Source organism: Condylura cristata, unplaced genomic scaffold, assembly GCF_000260355.1.
Source record: "Condylura cristata isolate star-nosed mole 26May11 unplaced genomic scaffold, ConCri1.0 scaffold00004, whole genome shotgun sequence".
In the NCBI taxonomy this organism is placed as follows: domain Eukaryota; kingdom Metazoa; phylum Chordata; class Mammalia; order Eulipotyphla; family Talpidae; genus Condylura; species Condylura cristata.
In genome coordinates this window covers 67,365,545-67,383,806 of record NW_004567105.1, presented here as the reverse complement: position 1 = coordinate 67,383,806, position 18,262 = coordinate 67,365,545, and the positions used below count along the sequence as shown (strand labels likewise).

The 18,262-nt window shown below is 40.1% G+C and overlaps 1 protein-coding gene across 3 annotated transcripts in view; it reads right to left on the bottom strand.

Moving 5' to 3' along the window:
• Positions 1-18,262, bottom strand: part of SCN11A (sodium channel, voltage gated, type XI alpha subunit) — a 62,466-nt gene that overhangs the window by 10,785 nt on the left and 33,419 nt on the right. For 2 of the 3 annotated variants that reach the window (XM_012735319.1, XM_012735318.1), the window contains exons 16-24: positions 16,135-16,524; positions 14,994-15,107; positions 13,981-14,095; positions 11,556-11,710; positions 9,424-9,597; positions 4,668-4,769; positions 3,994-4,263; positions 3,068-3,121; positions 166-303 (exon numbers count right to left, since the gene is read on the bottom strand). In XM_012735319.1, the coding sequence (XP_012590773.1) occupies positions 166-303; positions 3,068-3,121; positions 3,994-4,263; positions 4,668-4,769; positions 9,424-9,597; positions 11,556-11,710; positions 13,981-14,095; positions 14,994-15,107; positions 16,135-16,524 (1,512 nt within the window). The remainder of the gene's footprint in view (positions 1-165; positions 304-3,067; positions 3,122-3,993; positions 4,264-4,667; positions 4,770-9,423; positions 9,598-11,555; positions 11,711-13,980; positions 14,096-14,993; positions 15,108-16,134; positions 16,525-18,262) is intronic. The other variant, XM_012735320.1, reaches the window with a different exon arrangement.

The following is an 18,262-nucleotide window of genomic DNA, read 5'->3' as shown; positions in this document are numbered from 1 at the left end:
GGAGAGTCAAAAAAAGATTCAATGAAACTTCAATGTTTTCAATCTTATCTTCAAGAATCTTCTCTAGGTGGCTCCCTCTTTATTCTCAAGTAGATGATAAAGGTTACTTTGTCCAGCACTCTAGGCCAGAATCATGTTCCATTCATCCCTTTGGAAAATACTTATCTTTTTTTGCTGTTGGTTGAAGTTGTCAATAATAACACCAATAAAGAGGTTCAGCGTGAAGAATGAGCCAAAGATGATAAAAACTACGAAGTAAAGGTACATGTATGGATTTGTCTCAAAATATGGTTGCTTGTCTTTCTGTGGGGAGAGAGGTTTAAACGAAAGAGGAAAAAGCAATTACTGGAGGAAAATATAAGCCATCTTTACTGCCTTATTTGGAAGACTAAAGTCTCTTAGCAGTAGCAGCAGTAAGTTCTCAGCCTCCTTCAGAAAGCCAGGGCCCCTGCAGGAAGCCCTTGTTTCAGTTTCCCCTAGTACAGCTTAAGACGTACCATGTAGTGGGGAGAGGTGGTGGCATGATTGGTGTATGCACCTGTGTGTTTGTGTGTGTTTACCAATGGAGAATTTTCGAAGGGTTATAGGAGAGGGAAGTGATACCTAGGGAACCACATGAAAAATCAAGAACATCTAGGCCATGAGATGTTCTCCCTCTTTGGCTTTGGAGAGGAGACTTGGGACCCAATAGATTAAGGAGAACATGGAAGACAGGTGTTTTGACTCAACTTCTATATCACATGCATTCGAAAAGTTCTATAGGACATTTATATAGACATATGATTTGTGGAAGCTAGAAAAGGGGTTCACTCCCCTCAGGCAGAGGTTACTACCAATTGTCTTTGAACAACCACAGCCTTCATATAGAGTCCACTATTCTGTTTGGTCTGTGGGTCTTACATTCTTAGAGCCTAGCAGATGCTACAACAGGTAGATTCCCAAGATGCACTGGATGGATGGATGGATGGATGGATGGATGGATGGATGGATGGATGGATGGATGGATGGATGGATGGACAGATGGATGGATATAAATGAATAATCATGCTCCAGAATGGAGCTACAACTAAGCTCCTACAGATTAAGTTGTGACCCAATGCATATGAAATAATCTATCACCTGAGGTCTTTACATTGTCATTGACTTTAAGCAGTTTGGATTTAGGTGCATGAAGATTTTCCTTTTTTGTCTCCTGATCATATTTAAAGATGTATAGATGAGTGTTAATAGCTCTGTCATCTGTTGAATGTATTTATAACATTTGTTATTCAACACCCACCATAAAGACTAGTGTAATGGAGGTAGTTATTTGAAAGTTTTTTCTTCTGCCTTTTAGAGTCCCTGACCTTAGTCCCAGCTGGTTTTTGACATCTACTTGTTTAAATTAAGATTAGTTATAGAAAAAATGAAATGGAAAGAATTAATATTCAACATCTGACATTTAAAATAAGGTTATGCAGTAGGTTAATACTCTTGCCAAAAATAAGCTGTTGCTTTGAGATGTTGGATGTCTGAATTCCTTCATGTCTTCCTACGGTACAAGAGCATTGAGGGGAAGAGTTGTATATAAAGAAGGTTCAGCTAGGAAGTTCAAAAGCTCACCCCATTTATACCTAAGGAATGTTCAGAAAAAAAGAATAGAGAATATCTGTCATAAGATGTGTGTCCTCATTTTCCCTCTTTGGGTTTGGAGAGAAGACTTGGGAACCTGGTAAGTTAAAGGAAATGGAAGGCAAAGAGGATGCTCTTGCTCAACTTCTGTATTTTCTAAGAAGAAACTGCTGGGAAAGGCTTGGGATACATCGGGCAGGCAGGTTAACAGAGGAGTAGCCTACCCGGACACAAGGACCTTCTGAAACTTTTTCATGTGAACTAAGAGCCATGGGTTTGCCAAGGTGGGCTTAGTGGCAAGAGATGTGTTGGGCCAAGGGACCAGGTGGAAGGTGTGGCATGAAGTCAGTATTTGAGATCAGAAGTAGTTGAGGATCACAGTTCTCCAGTCACAGTTTCAATATTTGGGACCATCAAAATGCTCTGTAACTACACTGGCAAGAGCTACCACATACTAGAGGCCATCACAGGCCAGTTAGTATGTCACAGGATCAACAACAAAGCAGGAGCCCCTTCACCCTCCTCCACCTAGCCAGATTCACTCAGAGAACATATATAAGCCACACCTCTTCTGTTATACATCTGCTTAAGATTTCTGCCCCCTCCCAAGTCTCCACCTCAGGGCAGATAGATGGCTGCCTAAGGGAAAATAGGGAGAAAGTCATGTACTCAAGTAGACCAAAAATGAGTACATTAAATTATAAAATAATTATTTTGTTGTAAATTGCTTCTAATATTACCCTAACACTATAGTGTTATAGGATGTTTATATAGACATCTTGCGACTACCAGTTTGAATATTTTAAATACCTAATATGTGTTAGGCATCAATTCTTCAAACTTTCAAACAACAATGCACATATGTGTGATGATAGGGGATTGAGCAAAGATGATTCTACTATTTGCTCATGTGATTCAACCCTCTTCTTTCCAACTCCTAAATTTTCCCAAGTGGCAAATAGAAATAAGCTAGATAACAGAGTACAATTCCAACCTTAGGCATCCATGATCACTTTTCACTTAGCCAGAATTTAATATATGGCAATCACAAAAGAAAACCCTCAGCATCTGGAGAACCTGGAGACATGAGAGGGTCTAACTCAGACCTAGTACAATCTTACGCTTTCCCCATAGTCAAAAGCAAGAACCCTTTGAAAAGTACCCTTTAAAAAAGTATGAGGAAAATTAAGGCATCCTATGTGTCTCCTGCTTTGATTCCATTTCCTGCCTAGGTGTTGACTTCTTGGTTGCTAGAGAGAAAGAGGACTGGATGTTGGAGCAAGCTAGGATGTAATACTTGTGGGAAGATGAACAATCACCCTTCCCAACTTTATTGAGTTTGTCCCAAGGAACTGGCCACTGGCACTGTGATGTATGAAGATCTGCACTATCTATGTAGTCATGACACCCCTGATCAGACCTTCGTGCTAGAGAACAAAGTGGAACACAAACTCACCCCTCTGGAATCGACAGCTGCGTACATAATTTCCATCCATCCTTTAAATGTTGCCTGCAACAAAAGCAGAGGGCAATGAACACAATTATAAGTTTGCCATCAGCAGGCAAGTGTCATGTAAAAGCAAGCAAAGCCCAGTGGGCAGATGTATGTAAGATGATGTGCACCCCACCCACTCACCCCACTCCCTACACACAGAATTTCCAAAGAAAAGAAGAGTAGGAGGGAATTCATGATGGTGTCTTGGATTTTTTTCTTCTTCATTTGCACAAGATAAAAAGAGTAAAAACAAAAGAAATAAGGGTTATTATTGTTATCACATGGAAAATTTTACATTTCTCTTTATTGTTTCTATATTAGAAGTCGGACGTTACAACTGAATCTACTGAAGTAATCATTTTACGATATCTCTATCTCAAGCCATCATGCTATAAGTCTCAAACTTAAGTCAATTACTTCTCAATTAACCTGGAAGAAGGAAAAGGTATGACCCCAGGGATTAAAAAGAAAGAAACATCTGCCTTAAAAATTGCTATAGAAGACGTGGACCAACTGCTGATGTTTGCTCTATCTGTTGGCAATCCTGACTTGACATGGAACCGACTTCCAACATTCAAGAGTTACTAATGGTGTGATTTGCCATCTGAGAGTCTCTCCTCTCTGACTGCAGCTCTGGACACTATATAGGGCTGCGTGAAATGTACAGACACTTGCAAGGGTGTCACAGAGAAGTGAGGCTCAGTCGATGATTAAGTAGGAGATGCTCGATAGGGAACAATAGCAGAGGGCACTGGCTCCTTCACACAAGACTGCGTTTCGATTCTACTATCGCCATGAAGTCACTGTATTTTTATTAGTTGAGAAGTCATTTATGAAGTTTTTACGTGTTCACTCCTCCCCTGAGAAAACACACATACAGCTCTTACCACTTGCAGCAGGGCCAGGTAAGCCATTCCCACATTGTCAAAGTTGACTTCCTGGACTACCCAGGAGAAGTTTCTGATTTTACATTGGTTTTTGTCTTCAACAATGGTGTAATTTATCTCTAAGTTTCTATTTGATTGGTCAATGCATCTTCCAAAACCTCCAGAAAATAAGTTCATTCCCAGGATACAAAATATGAGCCAGAAAATGAGGCAGACAAGCAAAACATTCAAAATGGCAGGTATGGCACCGAGGAGAGCATAGACCACCACCTTAAGGAAACAAAACAGAAAGAAAACATAGCAGATATGTTTTCTATCTTCTCAGGAAGGTCTGATATGTGGGGCTGGGTCTCTTGGGGCTCTGTCTTACTATCCAAACTTCCCACCATCCACCCCCACGACAAGACCTGCTCTCAGTTCCATACACAATGGGTCCTTTTCTAGGACTGAGTACCACTTGAGAATATTCTCTGGTGAAGGTGTTAGGCTTATGAAACACCTGTTCTAGGGATGGAAGTCAGAGCCCATCTCTCTCTGAAATTCTAAACATGAGGCTGGATGATGCGTCCAGGAAAAGTGTGGCAATTTAAAAGATACCCAGCCCAAGAATAGTAATCAGCTTCTCTATCTTTCCCTGCTGGCTGACCTCCCTCCCACCCGCCTGCAGATTGTACCTTCATTCCTTCAAACTGGGACAGTGCTCGGAGGGGCCTTAGTGCTCGTAGAATGCGCAAGGGTTTAAGGTCAGTTAAGTTGATGAGACTGGGCACAGAGAACTGGTGGGAAGAAAAGTCACAGGTCATGCAATTTACTTGGTGCCTAAGGAAGCCAATGTGACACTGAGAGCCCTGACTCTGACAGCCAGATGCTTTAAGCCCTCAGGGCATTATCCAGACACCAGAACTAGCTAGGTCCTGGTGAAAGGGAATGGGAAAGTGGAGAGGTTATTTTTCTCTTTGTCAGGCAAAGCTACAGCCCATACAGATGTTATTTGATTATGAAAGCTATTAATCTAAGAAATAAAGGAAACCAAAGTGAAATGTCAACGTGAGGACAATCAGGAGGGGCCCTGAAATAGATCCTAGGTTGATGTGTGCTTGGGTGAGGGATGCTGGTGACAGTGGATGGACAGAAAGAATTTGCAATAAAGGATCCTGTTGTGACAATCAGCAACATTTGAAAATGGATGTGGATTTTAGTATTGGATATTGTTAAGTTTCCAAACTTTGATAATTATAGTGGGACTATGGACAATATCCTTAGGAAATATTCTTTGGAACTGCATACTGAAATCTTAGGGGCAAAAGGGCATGGCGTCCACAACTTATTTTCAAGCAGTTTAGAAAAAACAGAAAATGACAAAGCAGAAGGGTAAAATGTTAATAATTGGTGAATCTGGAGAAAGGGGCAATTTACACTACTTCTTACAATTTCTCAGCTAAGTTTGAAATGACATCTAAATTAAAAGTTAGAAATATATAATAATTTGTTTGCTTATATTTCCCTTCACTCAAATAATTCTTTTTGAGGGAATTAAATCCTATTTTCCCTCTCAACATACCTCTTCTGAAAGGAATTGGAAAACTGAGAATTGGAAAACTCTGTAAATATAATTAATTAGAGCAATATATTGAGTTTAAGTTGAGGATCACGCTGCAGATTTTCAGTTATTCTTACTGATTACACAGAGGCTTTAAAAGTTCATTTTGGACATGGGCAGGAAGTTCATTACTGATATTCCTGACTAAGCCAGTATCAGAGTTCACAATTATCTAAAATAATTCCCCATTAAATCTGACAATCTCATTGTACAAATAAAAGATTGAAAATTAGAGAAATTGAGCTAATGTAACAGAGTAGTTGTTTAAAATCTGTAGTTGATTAAAAAAAACTCAATTCAAAAATGTCACATAATATATATTTTAAATAGGCCTTAAGTTTGTTCTTTTGTTTTTAATATCATTTTGCCAGTGGAAGAAGTCATTTAAGCAGACTTTCACAAATATTGCTTTTGAAATTTTATGTAATAGTACATAACTTTCTCCAAAATGATTATACCAACTAAATTATCAGCAGTGAACGAGATTATACTTTCTTGTATTGTTCTCAATATTAGGTATTAGCTAGCTTAGATATTTTTGTCAATATGATGAGTTAAATAAGTCATTTTAATAAGTATTTGTGTGTTAATTTGTGATATAACTAGTGAGTACTTCTTTATTCATTTATTGGCAGCTAGAGTTCCTCCTGTGAATTGGCTGCTTGCATCTTTCTGCTATTACATTGGGTTGGCCTGTGGATTTTAGGGTTTGGTTTTTTTTTTTAATATACTGCAGATAATAACTACCTGTTAGGCATGGCAAATGCTATCTCCAGGCTTTAGTCTGGCTTTATAGTTATGGTATTGTGACTAGAAAGACAAAAGTTGTAATTTATATATATTTGAATTTCTAGACATACTTTGTGTTTGTAATTTTCTACTCCAAAACTAACGATCAATTTTTATAATCTTGATTAACAAGCAATATAGAGCACTATTCATATACATTTTCTCATGAATCAATCCAACAATGTTCCAACCTAAGCATTATTATACATTACCTACCATTTACAGATAAGGATATCAAAAGCAACTTAAAAGAGGATTAGCAAATTGTGGTGGAATTGGGATTCACACCTTTGTCCCTATGAGGCACATTATTCTTATTATTTCTAATAATAGAAATAGTGGACCACACTTATCAAACACTTTCTCTGGAATTATAAAGACACATAATTATATGATTATCTCTTAATCTTATTCTACTCATTTTTATTCCTTTTGTTATCAAGGTTCTATTTGTTTCATTAACTAAATTTGCAAGTTTCCTTTCTCTTTCTATTTTTTCTTTGTAACAATTCAAATAAGTTTGGGATTAAATGTTGATCTGAGGGCCCTCCCTGGTGGGGCAGCAGATTAAAGCACTGCACTAAGAAGCTTAAGCCACTTCTGCATGAGTTTGATCCCCGCCTGCCCCAGAGGTGACCCCACATGGCATGGCAGACCTCTCCTGGCACGCCCGCTGCTCCCCTCAGCAGTGTGCTTCGTTGATCTGCTTGTTCTGCTCCCCACTCTGTCCCTGGTGAATCCTCTCATCCTCCACACCTCTGGCCTGTACCCCAGTTCTGTATGAATAAATAAATTTTTTTTATATGTTGATCTGAGCTCAAGCTGCTAGTTATAAGCGGGTATACATAGCAGGTATTTATTCCTCACAGTTGTAGAGACTAGGAAATCCAAGATCAGGGAGCAAGCACATTCACTGTATCTTGAAAGAACTGCCTCCTAATTCATGCAGCCTTCTTCTTGCTGTTTGCACACTGCAGAAGAAGTAAGGAAGCTCTGTGGGGTCTCTTCTCTAAGATCATTAATCTCATTCATGAGAAACTGGCCCTCACATCCTAACTATCTATGACTCCTCATCTAAACGCCAACACATTGGGGATTAGTTTTCAACATATGAACTTAGGGAGAACACAAACCTTCAATGTACAGCACTGTTCTTTAGAAGTTTGATAAAACTTGCCTGTAAAAATCATATGCACGGCCCTCCCTGGTGGCACAGCGGGTTAAAGCACTGCACTAAGAAGCTGAAACCACTTCCATATGAGTTCGAGCCCCACCTGCCCCGGAGGTGACCACATGGTATGGCAGACCTCTCCTGACCAGCCCACTGCTCCCCTCAGCAGTGTACTTCGTCAATCTGCCTGTTCTGCTCCCCACTCTGTCTCTGGTGAAGTCTTTCACCACCCCTGAGTCTCTGGCCTGTATCCCAGTTCTATATGTACAAATAAATAAATCTGAAAAAAAAAATCACATGCGCCTGGTACTATTTTTGTGAGAGTAGTATTAGACTATATTTCTATACTTTAGATAGGTATTACTATATTTATGTTTTCTACTTTCTGGGGTCAACTTTGGGCAATTTATAGTTCACAATCTCATTTTTTTTTAAGATTTATTTATTTGTGCATACAGAACTGGGGTACAGGCCAGAGGCTCAGGAGCGGCGAGAGGCTTCACCAGAGACAGAGTGGGGAGCAGAACAGGCAGATCAACGAAGTACACTACTGAAGGGAGCAGCGGGCTGGTCAGGAGAGGTCTGCCGCGCCATGTGGTCACCTCTGGGGCAGGCGGGGATTGAACTCATGCGGAAGCGGCTTTAGCTTCTCAATGCTGTGCTTTAACCCGCTGCGCCACCAGGGAGGGCCCACAGTCTCATTTTTATCTATATGAAAAGCTTAAGCAGAATGCTTCAGGTTACGCAGAAAGAAGTAGAAAAGCTAGCTTTAGACCACTCTCCTAATTTTAGACCACAGGTCACTAGAATGGAGATACCAAAATCTTTCCACTGTCTAATGTCTTTTCTACTAAAATCTCATGATATAATGGGTGCAGAGTAATTTGCACTCTAGACACAGATGGGGTTGATGAATGTGGATGACTGTGCTGGCACCCTATGGCACTGATACCTTCCTAAAATGCCTGAACTACATGGCCTACTTGTGTCTCTCAACATTTATAATTCTCCCTGGGTTCTGCTGGGTAGCTGGCTTAATTCTATTTATTTAAGAAGTATAACTAATTTGTTCATGGTAGAAAGATTATAGATATTAAAACCAAGACTTAAAAGATTTGAGTTTCACCTCCATCTACTTCTAGCTAGGAAATCCTGAACATATTTTTTAGTGTCTCTATGACTTAGTTTCTTTCTGTTTATAGGAGGAAAATAATAGCACCTACCACATGGAATGGCAGTGGCAACTAAGAGACAAAATGTATGTGAGGCACAGGGCACAGAGAAAGCAACTGATACATGCTGTTCTAAATGTTAGCCTGAGCATCACAACAGGTGTGAATCCCAATTTCACTTGAAACAATAGCTGATCCTCTGAACTTCAAGTTTCCTTATCTGTAACATGGTAGGTAGTTGATAAATAACTCTGCTTAACTTGGAACATTATTGTGTGGAATAAATGAAAAGAATGGATGAAGCTAATCCTCTTATGCTACTTGACGATCAGATGGAGATCAGCCTTGTCTGTTGGCTGCTGACCTGCTTTGAGAAGTGTTAAAAAAAAAGGGAAAGCTGAAGAGGAAGGCAAAATGAAAACTAACCAGAACTATTCTTGTGTGCATAAGTCATAACAGTGTTTATGGAGAAATGAGTGTGTGCCATCGTATAAAGTGCTGGAGTGGTGAGCATTTGAGAGCAATGTATGAGGAGTAAGGCCCATAAAAGGCTGGACTGCTGATGGCTGGATGAATGACAAATACATAGAAAAAAGTTTTGTTCTTAAAGGGGCATTCGTGTTAGGCATATAGGAAAAGCAGCACCCACTCCCATTTCCCCAGGTCCCATCTCCCACCATGCCTGTTGGGAAACTTACAATCACAATGATGAAATCCAGCCAGCACCAGGCACTGGTGAAATACTTCTGAAATCCAAAGGCCACCCACTTCAGAACCATCTCCAGTATAAAAATGTTCGTGAAAATAGTATCAGTACAATTAAGTAATTGTTGGATTTTCTTTTGTTTGCGAAGATTAACATCTTCAAATACCTGAAATGATAAAGCACAACCATCAACTAGGTTGTATATTTGCTGAGAAATCCTTTTCAGGTCTACCTTTTATTTGTCTTCCCTATTTAAATAAGGTGACAAGGTTTTTCTCAAACGGTACTAAAGCTGAATGTTTCCACTGAAATTAATGCTTCAGTAAGTAAAGACAGGACAAAAAAATCCTTATTTCTTAATTTCTGCTGCCAGAAATTTCCCAGGCTCTTATAACTGGACTCTGGAATAGAAAAACATCCTCCTGGTAGATTGTCACACCATTTCATTGTCTTCTCAATCCTATTAACTCTTACCAACAATACTTTGTCAACATTCAGAACTATCCAGTGGCACACACCATCATTTTCATGCTCCTGGTTACCTAGGTGGCTGTACTCAATGGCTCTCCACAGTTTATAGCATCAAGTCCAAACACCTCAGCCCACAGTGTAGCTCCCAGCAGCCCTGAGCCCCATCCTCTTCCACCACTGACAGTCCTTCTTCATTGATCCTAGTATTCCCCACATATATGATCCTTTCATTTGTGCACCATGACATGCAAATATTTGGGGAGCTCTAGGCTACAGCTGCAAATATAAACTGTTTTGAATATTAAACATTCATTAAGTGTGATTATAAAAATGAGACATCCTACCTTTGGAGAGACCCTTTTTCATGCTACATCCAAACATTTCCCTCACCCAGAGAGAAAGTATGTGTGTGCGTGTGTGGGTGTGTGATATACCCCCTATAACTATCCCCTATATAGTTATACCCTGTATGAGTAGGATATAAGCTTTCCTTTTGGTTTTCATAGTTATTGAAGATAAAAGGGAAACCTTACCAAGGGTTAGCAACAAAAGTTAATTGAGGTAGTTCTCTGGCGTGGTTTTAGAGAAATTGCTTTTTTTGTTTGAGAAGTAATTCACAATGCAGTAAATAGGTAAATGGGGATGTCTATTGATCACAGGCTCTATTGGGCACCACCATATGCTCATCCCCTTTTATCTAGATACCACACATGTAAAGTGGATGTAGGTACAAGACACTTACTGTCCCTTTCATTTGTTAGTGACTTATTGTGAAATGTTCTGTGACTCTAAATCAATAAGGGGAACCCAGAACTTCATTCATTTGATATGACAAATACTAAGAGAACTTAGCTTTATATTATGGTCAGTTTAAGGGATACACAAGGTAGAGGTAAGCAAGAGGGAGAGGGGGGAAAAGGGAGAAAGAAAGGAGGGACATGAGGGTGGGGAGAGAGAGAAGCATATAGATGATAAAAGAAAAGATATTATCACCCAAGGGGGAGGTAAAGAAGGTGCAAGAAGTACCAAAAGGTGAGGGAAAAGCAGAAAGGAGCTTCTGATTCTGTGGCTGTGGAGGCTACTGTGTGCCAAATTACTTACAAATCTTACTGGAACTCACACCTCACTTCAATTTGGAAGTATCTGTCATGCACACAAACCAATGTTTCTCTGTCTCTCCTGTCAAGAGATCATGAGTGACAGAAAACACTAAGACAGATTATTATAGCTTACTCTTGTCCCCGCAGCATTTTTCTCCTGGCATTTTTAGAACGCAGCATAATGACCTCTGGATAAAGAGAGGGTAGAAGTATTGGCTGTGTAGAGAGGAAAAAACATATAGAATGTGGAGATGGTGTCTAGAAATCTTCCAAGAATTAAGGACAGACCTGGACCAAGGGTCAGATGCCGATAACCACTTTAAGTGTTGGTATGGGTTATGGTTCCCCACAGGCCAAATGTCTCTCCTTGGGGACTTCCCAGTTAGATCATGACTCCAGAGGTTACACAAAATCCTGTTCCCCTAAGGGGAACCAGCAACAAAAATCCCATATTCAGTCACCCCATATTTAGAGGGGCCATAGAGCCAAGTCAGAATGCAGCTCCCCCAATTGCCTTGATCCCCAATGTCCCTATCAAACCAAGATAATTTACCAGTGCACCACTGCTCAGCAGAATCACAAAGATAATAAAACTCTCAAACCAGCTGTGTTTCACTATTTGGTAGCAGGTTTTCCTCATATTCCACCAAGTGATCCAGGAGGAGTTGCCTCTGTCCATAGAACAGCTTGGAAAGCATAGACTCAGGCCTGCGAGACATGAGTAACAGCATGACCATTAATAGCCCCAACTCTTCATCCATCCCTAGACACACACCCCTTGCCTTTGCATTGTAAACCCTCCTAAAGAGATACAATTTTGTTCCAATCTCCTGAATCTGGGCTCAGTTATGTGATTTGATTTGTCTCTTAACAGAATGGAAGTCACAATGTGTCACTTCTGAATCTGAGTTCCAAGATCACAGCAAGTTTCCATTTTTTTTTTTGTGCCATTTCCACATACATGACACATTTTGGTCAGAACACTGGTTCCACAAGAAGGAAGATAGACATGGGTGGGAGCCAAATGCCCAATTACGCCCAGGCTAGATTATCCAACTCCCAGTCAATACCACTCACATGAGTAAAGCCAGCCAAAATCAGCAGAGATCAACAGCCTAGATTGGTAGTTTATAATTGTATGCAATGTTTATTGCTATATACCACCTGAAGTTGTGTGGTTGGTTGTTATGCAGCACTTTTCTTTTTGGCAAAAGTAAATTGAAGACTGAAAACATAAGTTTCATGAACCATCCAAATCATACATGGAAAATTTGATCAATTATCCAGATGTTCGCACATTACTGAGCATTTGATCTCAACCCACACAAAACCTCAGCATGAATTACATAATCTATTTCCCCTCCTCCAAGTTGTGTGGATCCTTATTTCCTGGTTATTATAACAATCTACACTTTCCCTCATCACTTTCTTAAGCCACTGTGAGGTCTCCTTAGTCTGCTCTTCTCTTCCTCCCATCTTTCAAAACATCAACAAATTAATTTCCCTGGAAGGTTATTTTATTCTGCCTTTTATTCTTCTCCTGTCTTCTTCTATAAGCCCAAGTTGCCCCATCTCTATTGCTGATATCCTGTTAAAACATTAGTGGCCAGTAAAATGTAAACAAGAAGAATAATCTACTTCTAGCCTGACCTCTGACCTGGGCAGCAATTGGGTTATCAAACAACCTGGAATGAGCTGGAACCCCACTTCTGGTGTTTTTTCTGATCCAAGTCTGGCCTCAAACATTTACAATTTTAGATTCTGGTTTACATTTTAGAGAAAATTTTAATGTTTATATTCATTCATTTTCCCATCAACATTCATTGAGTCTATGATATGGGGCAGGGTCATTTCTCAGATTACACTATTGATCTTGTTTTGCAGGTCCTCACAGGGGAAACAGAGACAAACAAATTCCCCACAATGAATATATGAAGTTATGAGGGGACATAGGAAGAAACCTCAGCATCACTTAAGCAATCAGGAAAAGCTGCGTTTACCTGTTGCTTATCTTGTGCCAAATATTTTTGTAAATGATTTGCATTCACTTATTTAATGCCCACCCTTGTATAGTTACTATTTTATAAATGACGCTCAGAGAGATTAAGTGACCAACTCATGTAGCCAGTAAGTAAAAAGATGAGAATTTGAACACAGGCAATCCGGCTACAGAACCAAAAGTCCCAACAACACAATGCTATCCAGCTGCCAGAGGAAAGTCTTGTGGAGTCAGTTGAGAGCCTGAGTTTATGGTCAAGTTCTCTTTGTCTATGACCTCAAGTACATCCTGACAATGAATGTACTGGGAACTACACAAAGTGGCAGATACATTAGCCTAAGAACATTTTCTAAGCTTTCTCCCATGATTGTTGGACTATATAAGCTGAGCCCACCTGAATCAAGAATTTCCTAGAATCCATGTGCATTTTATCCCAAGAGTCTATGTATATGTATGCCCTTACTTTACTTTGGTCTTCAGCTGAAGTAGTAAGAAGCATCTATCAAATTCACAGCACTTCAAAAAAATAACAAAATGCCATCCAAATATTCTGTGACCTTGAAGAACATAATTAGCACTATGTTCTTAAAACCGCCATTCCAGGGGAAATTTTTACTCCCTGCTGGGTGGAACCTGCATTCTTGTGCATTCCTGTGTAGATAAGGTGTAGGGCGCCAATCACTGTGGCCAAAAGCCAACCTCACCATAGTTAGGAAACATTGTAAAGGCCAGCCAAGCCAATCACTAGCTACCCCTTGGTCCCAAGGCTTGCACGCCAAAAAGGGACTATATAATCTGTTCTCCCTTTGTTCTGGGCCCTTCCTACCACCCAGGTGCCTCTGGTGTGCAGTTGGGCCCAAGCTCGAGCTTGTATAAAGTTTCCTCTTGTATTTACAGTGGTGTGGCTGGCTTTTGGGGGGGGCGGGTAGTGTGTCCCATTCTGGCATAACCACCTGAATGTAGGAATATTGCCACTTACCTTTGGGCAAACATCTTCCAGGTTGCTTTTTGGGAACCATTTCAAGTACCTGTCCAAAGGGATTCTGCAGGTCAATAGTACTACATTCTGAATATACACTGACAGCATCGAACTTCTGTATAACAGAAGAGCGAAAAAAGATCATTTACCAAAACCTTTTCTCAACATGATAGTGCTTAATGCTTCATTGCATGCCTTACTAAGGACTGAAACAAACGAGGCAAAGGCTTTAGGTATGAGAAGTATCAAGAGGATGTCCTCCTGTTGAGTTCTTATTTAAATAGTCTGACCAGCCCTGACTTCTGGTGAGAATTGTTTAACTTCTCTCCCTTAGTGGAGTAAAGTCACAAAATATTAAAACAGTAACTCAACATTCCACCCCCTACGAATCATAACCCTGATTGATTGCCTAACCTCAAATAGTCAAGTCAGGTGCTGAGGAGGAGGCTACTTTACTGAGAGGCTAATTTTCAGCTATTTAAATTCCTGGTATTCAGATGGGAAAGTTGGGGGTGGGGAAGGACAGGGAGGAGGTGGAAGATTTGGTGGTGAGTGTGGTGTGCTAACATATATCTGAAAAGGTATGAACCTATACTCCTAAATCATACACAGTGTTGCAAACCAATGTTCCTCAATAAAAAATAATAATTAAAACCCTCAATTCCTGACAATAGTTCCACACCAGTTATTTTCACTGATATTGATCTCTTAACAGACATTCTGGAATTGACTAGCAAAGTTAAAAATTTCACAACTGGGGAACATTACTGGCATCTAGTGGGTTAAGGTCAGGGCTATTGCTAAACATCTCACAATGCACAGAACAATCTATCACAGTGAGGAATGATCTGTCCCAAATGTCATAGTAAAGTGACTAACACCTTGGTCTAGACCTTTATGTAAGATTCTGCCAGTTTGCTCCTTTGTTAAACTTAATATTTTTCTATAGCGGCTAACTTCTCCAAGTATGAATAAGCCACATGTTCTGTCTGGGAACCCCTTGGAAAAATTACCTTTTGGGGATCCCGCATTGGCACAGGAGCATCATCTTCAGAGAACACATTGATTTCTACACTTTGAACTCCAGGACTGGTGGTCTTTCTAGTATCTGGATGGAATTCATAGGTCTGACACAGAAAAAGCCCAGAGTGGAAATTAATGGCCTTCCTACACATCTTACTTTGAAACAAAACCATATCATCATCTCAGTAGATGCAGAAAAGCATTTGACAAGTTTCAACTCCTAATTATGGTAAAAACTCACATAAAATCGGAATATTAAAATAATAAAGCCCATCTATGACAAACACAAACACAGTATCAGACTCAATGGTGAAAAACTGAAAATTCTGTCTCTGCAATCAGGAACAAGACAAGGATATCCACTATCACCACTCCTACTAAGCATAGTACCAGAATTCCTAATTTATGACAAAAGGGCTACAAGGGTAGAAATGGAGCAAGGAAAGTGTCTTCAATAAATGGTGCTGGGAAAATTGGGTAAACTTATGTAAAAGATGTGCAATGACATTATCAGTGAAATAAAAAGTAAAGCCACAATGACGTATACTTTAAACCCCCTAGAATGGTGAAAATTAAAGACTGGCAATATCAAATGTTGGCGAGGATGCAGAGGAAATGGAACTCCTACACAAAGCTGGTGGTTGTAACCCCTTTGGAAAACTCAGGAATACACAAACAGCTCTGCTGCATGTGGGGAAAAGTTGTTTATTTGAGCACCCATCACTCTCCTGCTACCTAACAGATATCATTTCTCACTATTCCTTCCCACCCGCCCCCCACTGATGCCTGCGGAGACTAAGTTTTTTCCCCACAATGCCTCTATGCGCTTCACTTCACTTTCCACACTCCCTTTTCTCACCGTTAGCCAATCCAAACTTCTTTAGGGCTCATAGAAAGTCACTTGCTTCCTTTGTTGCCCAACCCACTCTGACCTCTGTCTCCTCTGTGTGTCATAAATGCAGGATTATGATTAGGATGAGCCCTGAGATGTGCATGTGGGTAATGAGAGGCAGTCACCACATTTTAAACCCTTTACAATTTCTGCAAAGTGTTCAGAACAGAATAGACAACCAGTTCCTATGGAAACCCCAGCTTTACATGATCTCTAAGTCTACATTTGAGCCTTTGTACCTGTTTTCCAGCATCAGATTGTGCGCTAGAGGGTGGATCAGTTTCACAAAGAGACGCAACATCATCTTCTTCCTCTGCAAGTGGAGCCAACCAAATCCAGTCATGCCCGATATTCGAAGTCCTGGGTGCACACTTATCAAAGTTCTCTGAGGGAATGATGGCTTTGTTTTCTACATCAGGGTCTCCTGTCACCTCTTTTTGCTTTGATAAATTTTGCTTCCTGCATCGCTTGCAACAAACATGCTCAAGATTTTTTATCACAAAACAAAAAGCCCAATGGAACCGATCCAGAGCTAACTGGACTTTGGTTTTACTGGCTTCTCCATCTGGTTTTCCCCCACTCTCATTGCTGAAGGAATTGAGCAGCAAGGCAATGAAGAGGTTGAGTACCTGGAAGTGGGGATGGGGGAAAGAGGGAGGGGTGGTGTTGGTGAACACGAGGAGATAGAACATTTTGCAAAGTAAAGAATAAAGTAGGTTTCCACAACAATTTTTAACCATGACCCAAAACAAAGTCAAAGATGGGGGTTATAGCTCTCTCCCATGAAATTTCATTTGTAAAATAAATAAAAGGAAGGAGGTTAGGGAGTGATAGCAAGGTAGGACAGAAAAAAAGAAAAAGGTACAAAGAATCAAATCCAGTTGATCTACATATAAGCAGCATGCAGGGCCTCCCAAGTGTCAGAGATGTTAAAGCCCCAGTGCTATCAAGCTAGCCAGTGAGTCATGAGTTGGATCCCCGGCCAGGAAGTGACCCACATGGCATGGCAGACCTCTTCTGTCTTGCCTGCTGCTCCCCCCAGCAGTGCATTTCAGTAGATCCACCTGTTGTGCTCCCCACTCTGTCTCTGGTGAATCCCCTCACCCCCATGCATCTCTGGTATATACCCCAGTTCTTGTATGCATAAATGAAAATAAATCTTTTCTAAAAATTTAGACACTGGTCAGGATAAAGCATAATGATGTAGCTTGGGGATCAGTCAGAATTTGGATTTTATTAGAATTCCTCTCAGGACTATTGGTCTGATAGCTGAGACTGCTGTAGAGTCCTCTGCATAGGAGAGGTGTGTGCTTTATGAGGGTCATTATGTCCTGTTGTCCTAACCTCAGAAAGATATTAGAGCTGAGCCAAAGAGGCTTAGACCAAATCTGCAACTCTTCTGTCAAAGCACATGTCATTTTTAAGTTCAGATCAACCCAAAAGCTTCCTTCTTGGGATTTGGTTTACATGCCCTCCAGTTTAACATCTTTACCTCCTCAAGCTCCTTTATGGCTCTCACCAGCTCGAAAACATACAGCTTTTGGAAAGAAGTGCCTTGTGGGTGTGAATGATCTAGACATTCTTTCTTAGTTTCACAAAGAAAATTTCTAACTCTGAATGTTTGCTCAAGCTCTCCCTAACAGTATAAGTTTCTCTTGCCTCTTAAATGTTCTTCTCAAGTACTTTATCTTCTGATTGGTGTTTTTCCTCTTCCCTTGGTGAGAAGCTCTCTTTGGTTTTTATATCATCACTGTTAATCTATACCTTTAGTTAGGCACTTAAAGTTATTATGTGTGGATTGTTAACTATATTTGCACAATAGCCCCAACTTGATTGATATGAAGATTTTAAGTAATCTGGATCTGATGATACTCAGGTATATTTGTCTCTTCATACTCTAACTGGTGTATATCTAATTAGCTAATAAATATTTGTTTCTAGCTGCAGACTCAAGGCAGCTTACACAATGAAAAAATGTAACAAAAAATTTGAAAATGACTAGGGGACCAATTATGACATGAAGATAGGGTAGTTCCCCCCTCACTTTACCTTCCTCAGTGAAAACTTTGTCCTAGGCTGCATAACATTTTCAGTTGCACCAGAAGTCATAGTCATAAGAAGCAGTTGAAGGACCATTTTTCATCCCTCCTGTATTTATTTATTTTTTTAGAACAAGAAGCTTTTCTCAGTGGACATTCCTTCACATCTTATTGACCAAATTAAGTCACAAACTTCTACTTCAGTCAAACAAACTGGCAAAGATAACATGGTTATCTTAAACCACCTGGACTAGAATGCACATGGGGTCATAACATGGGTGCTATATAACATGGGTGCTATGTAAAATGGGTGCTACCAGACAGGAGA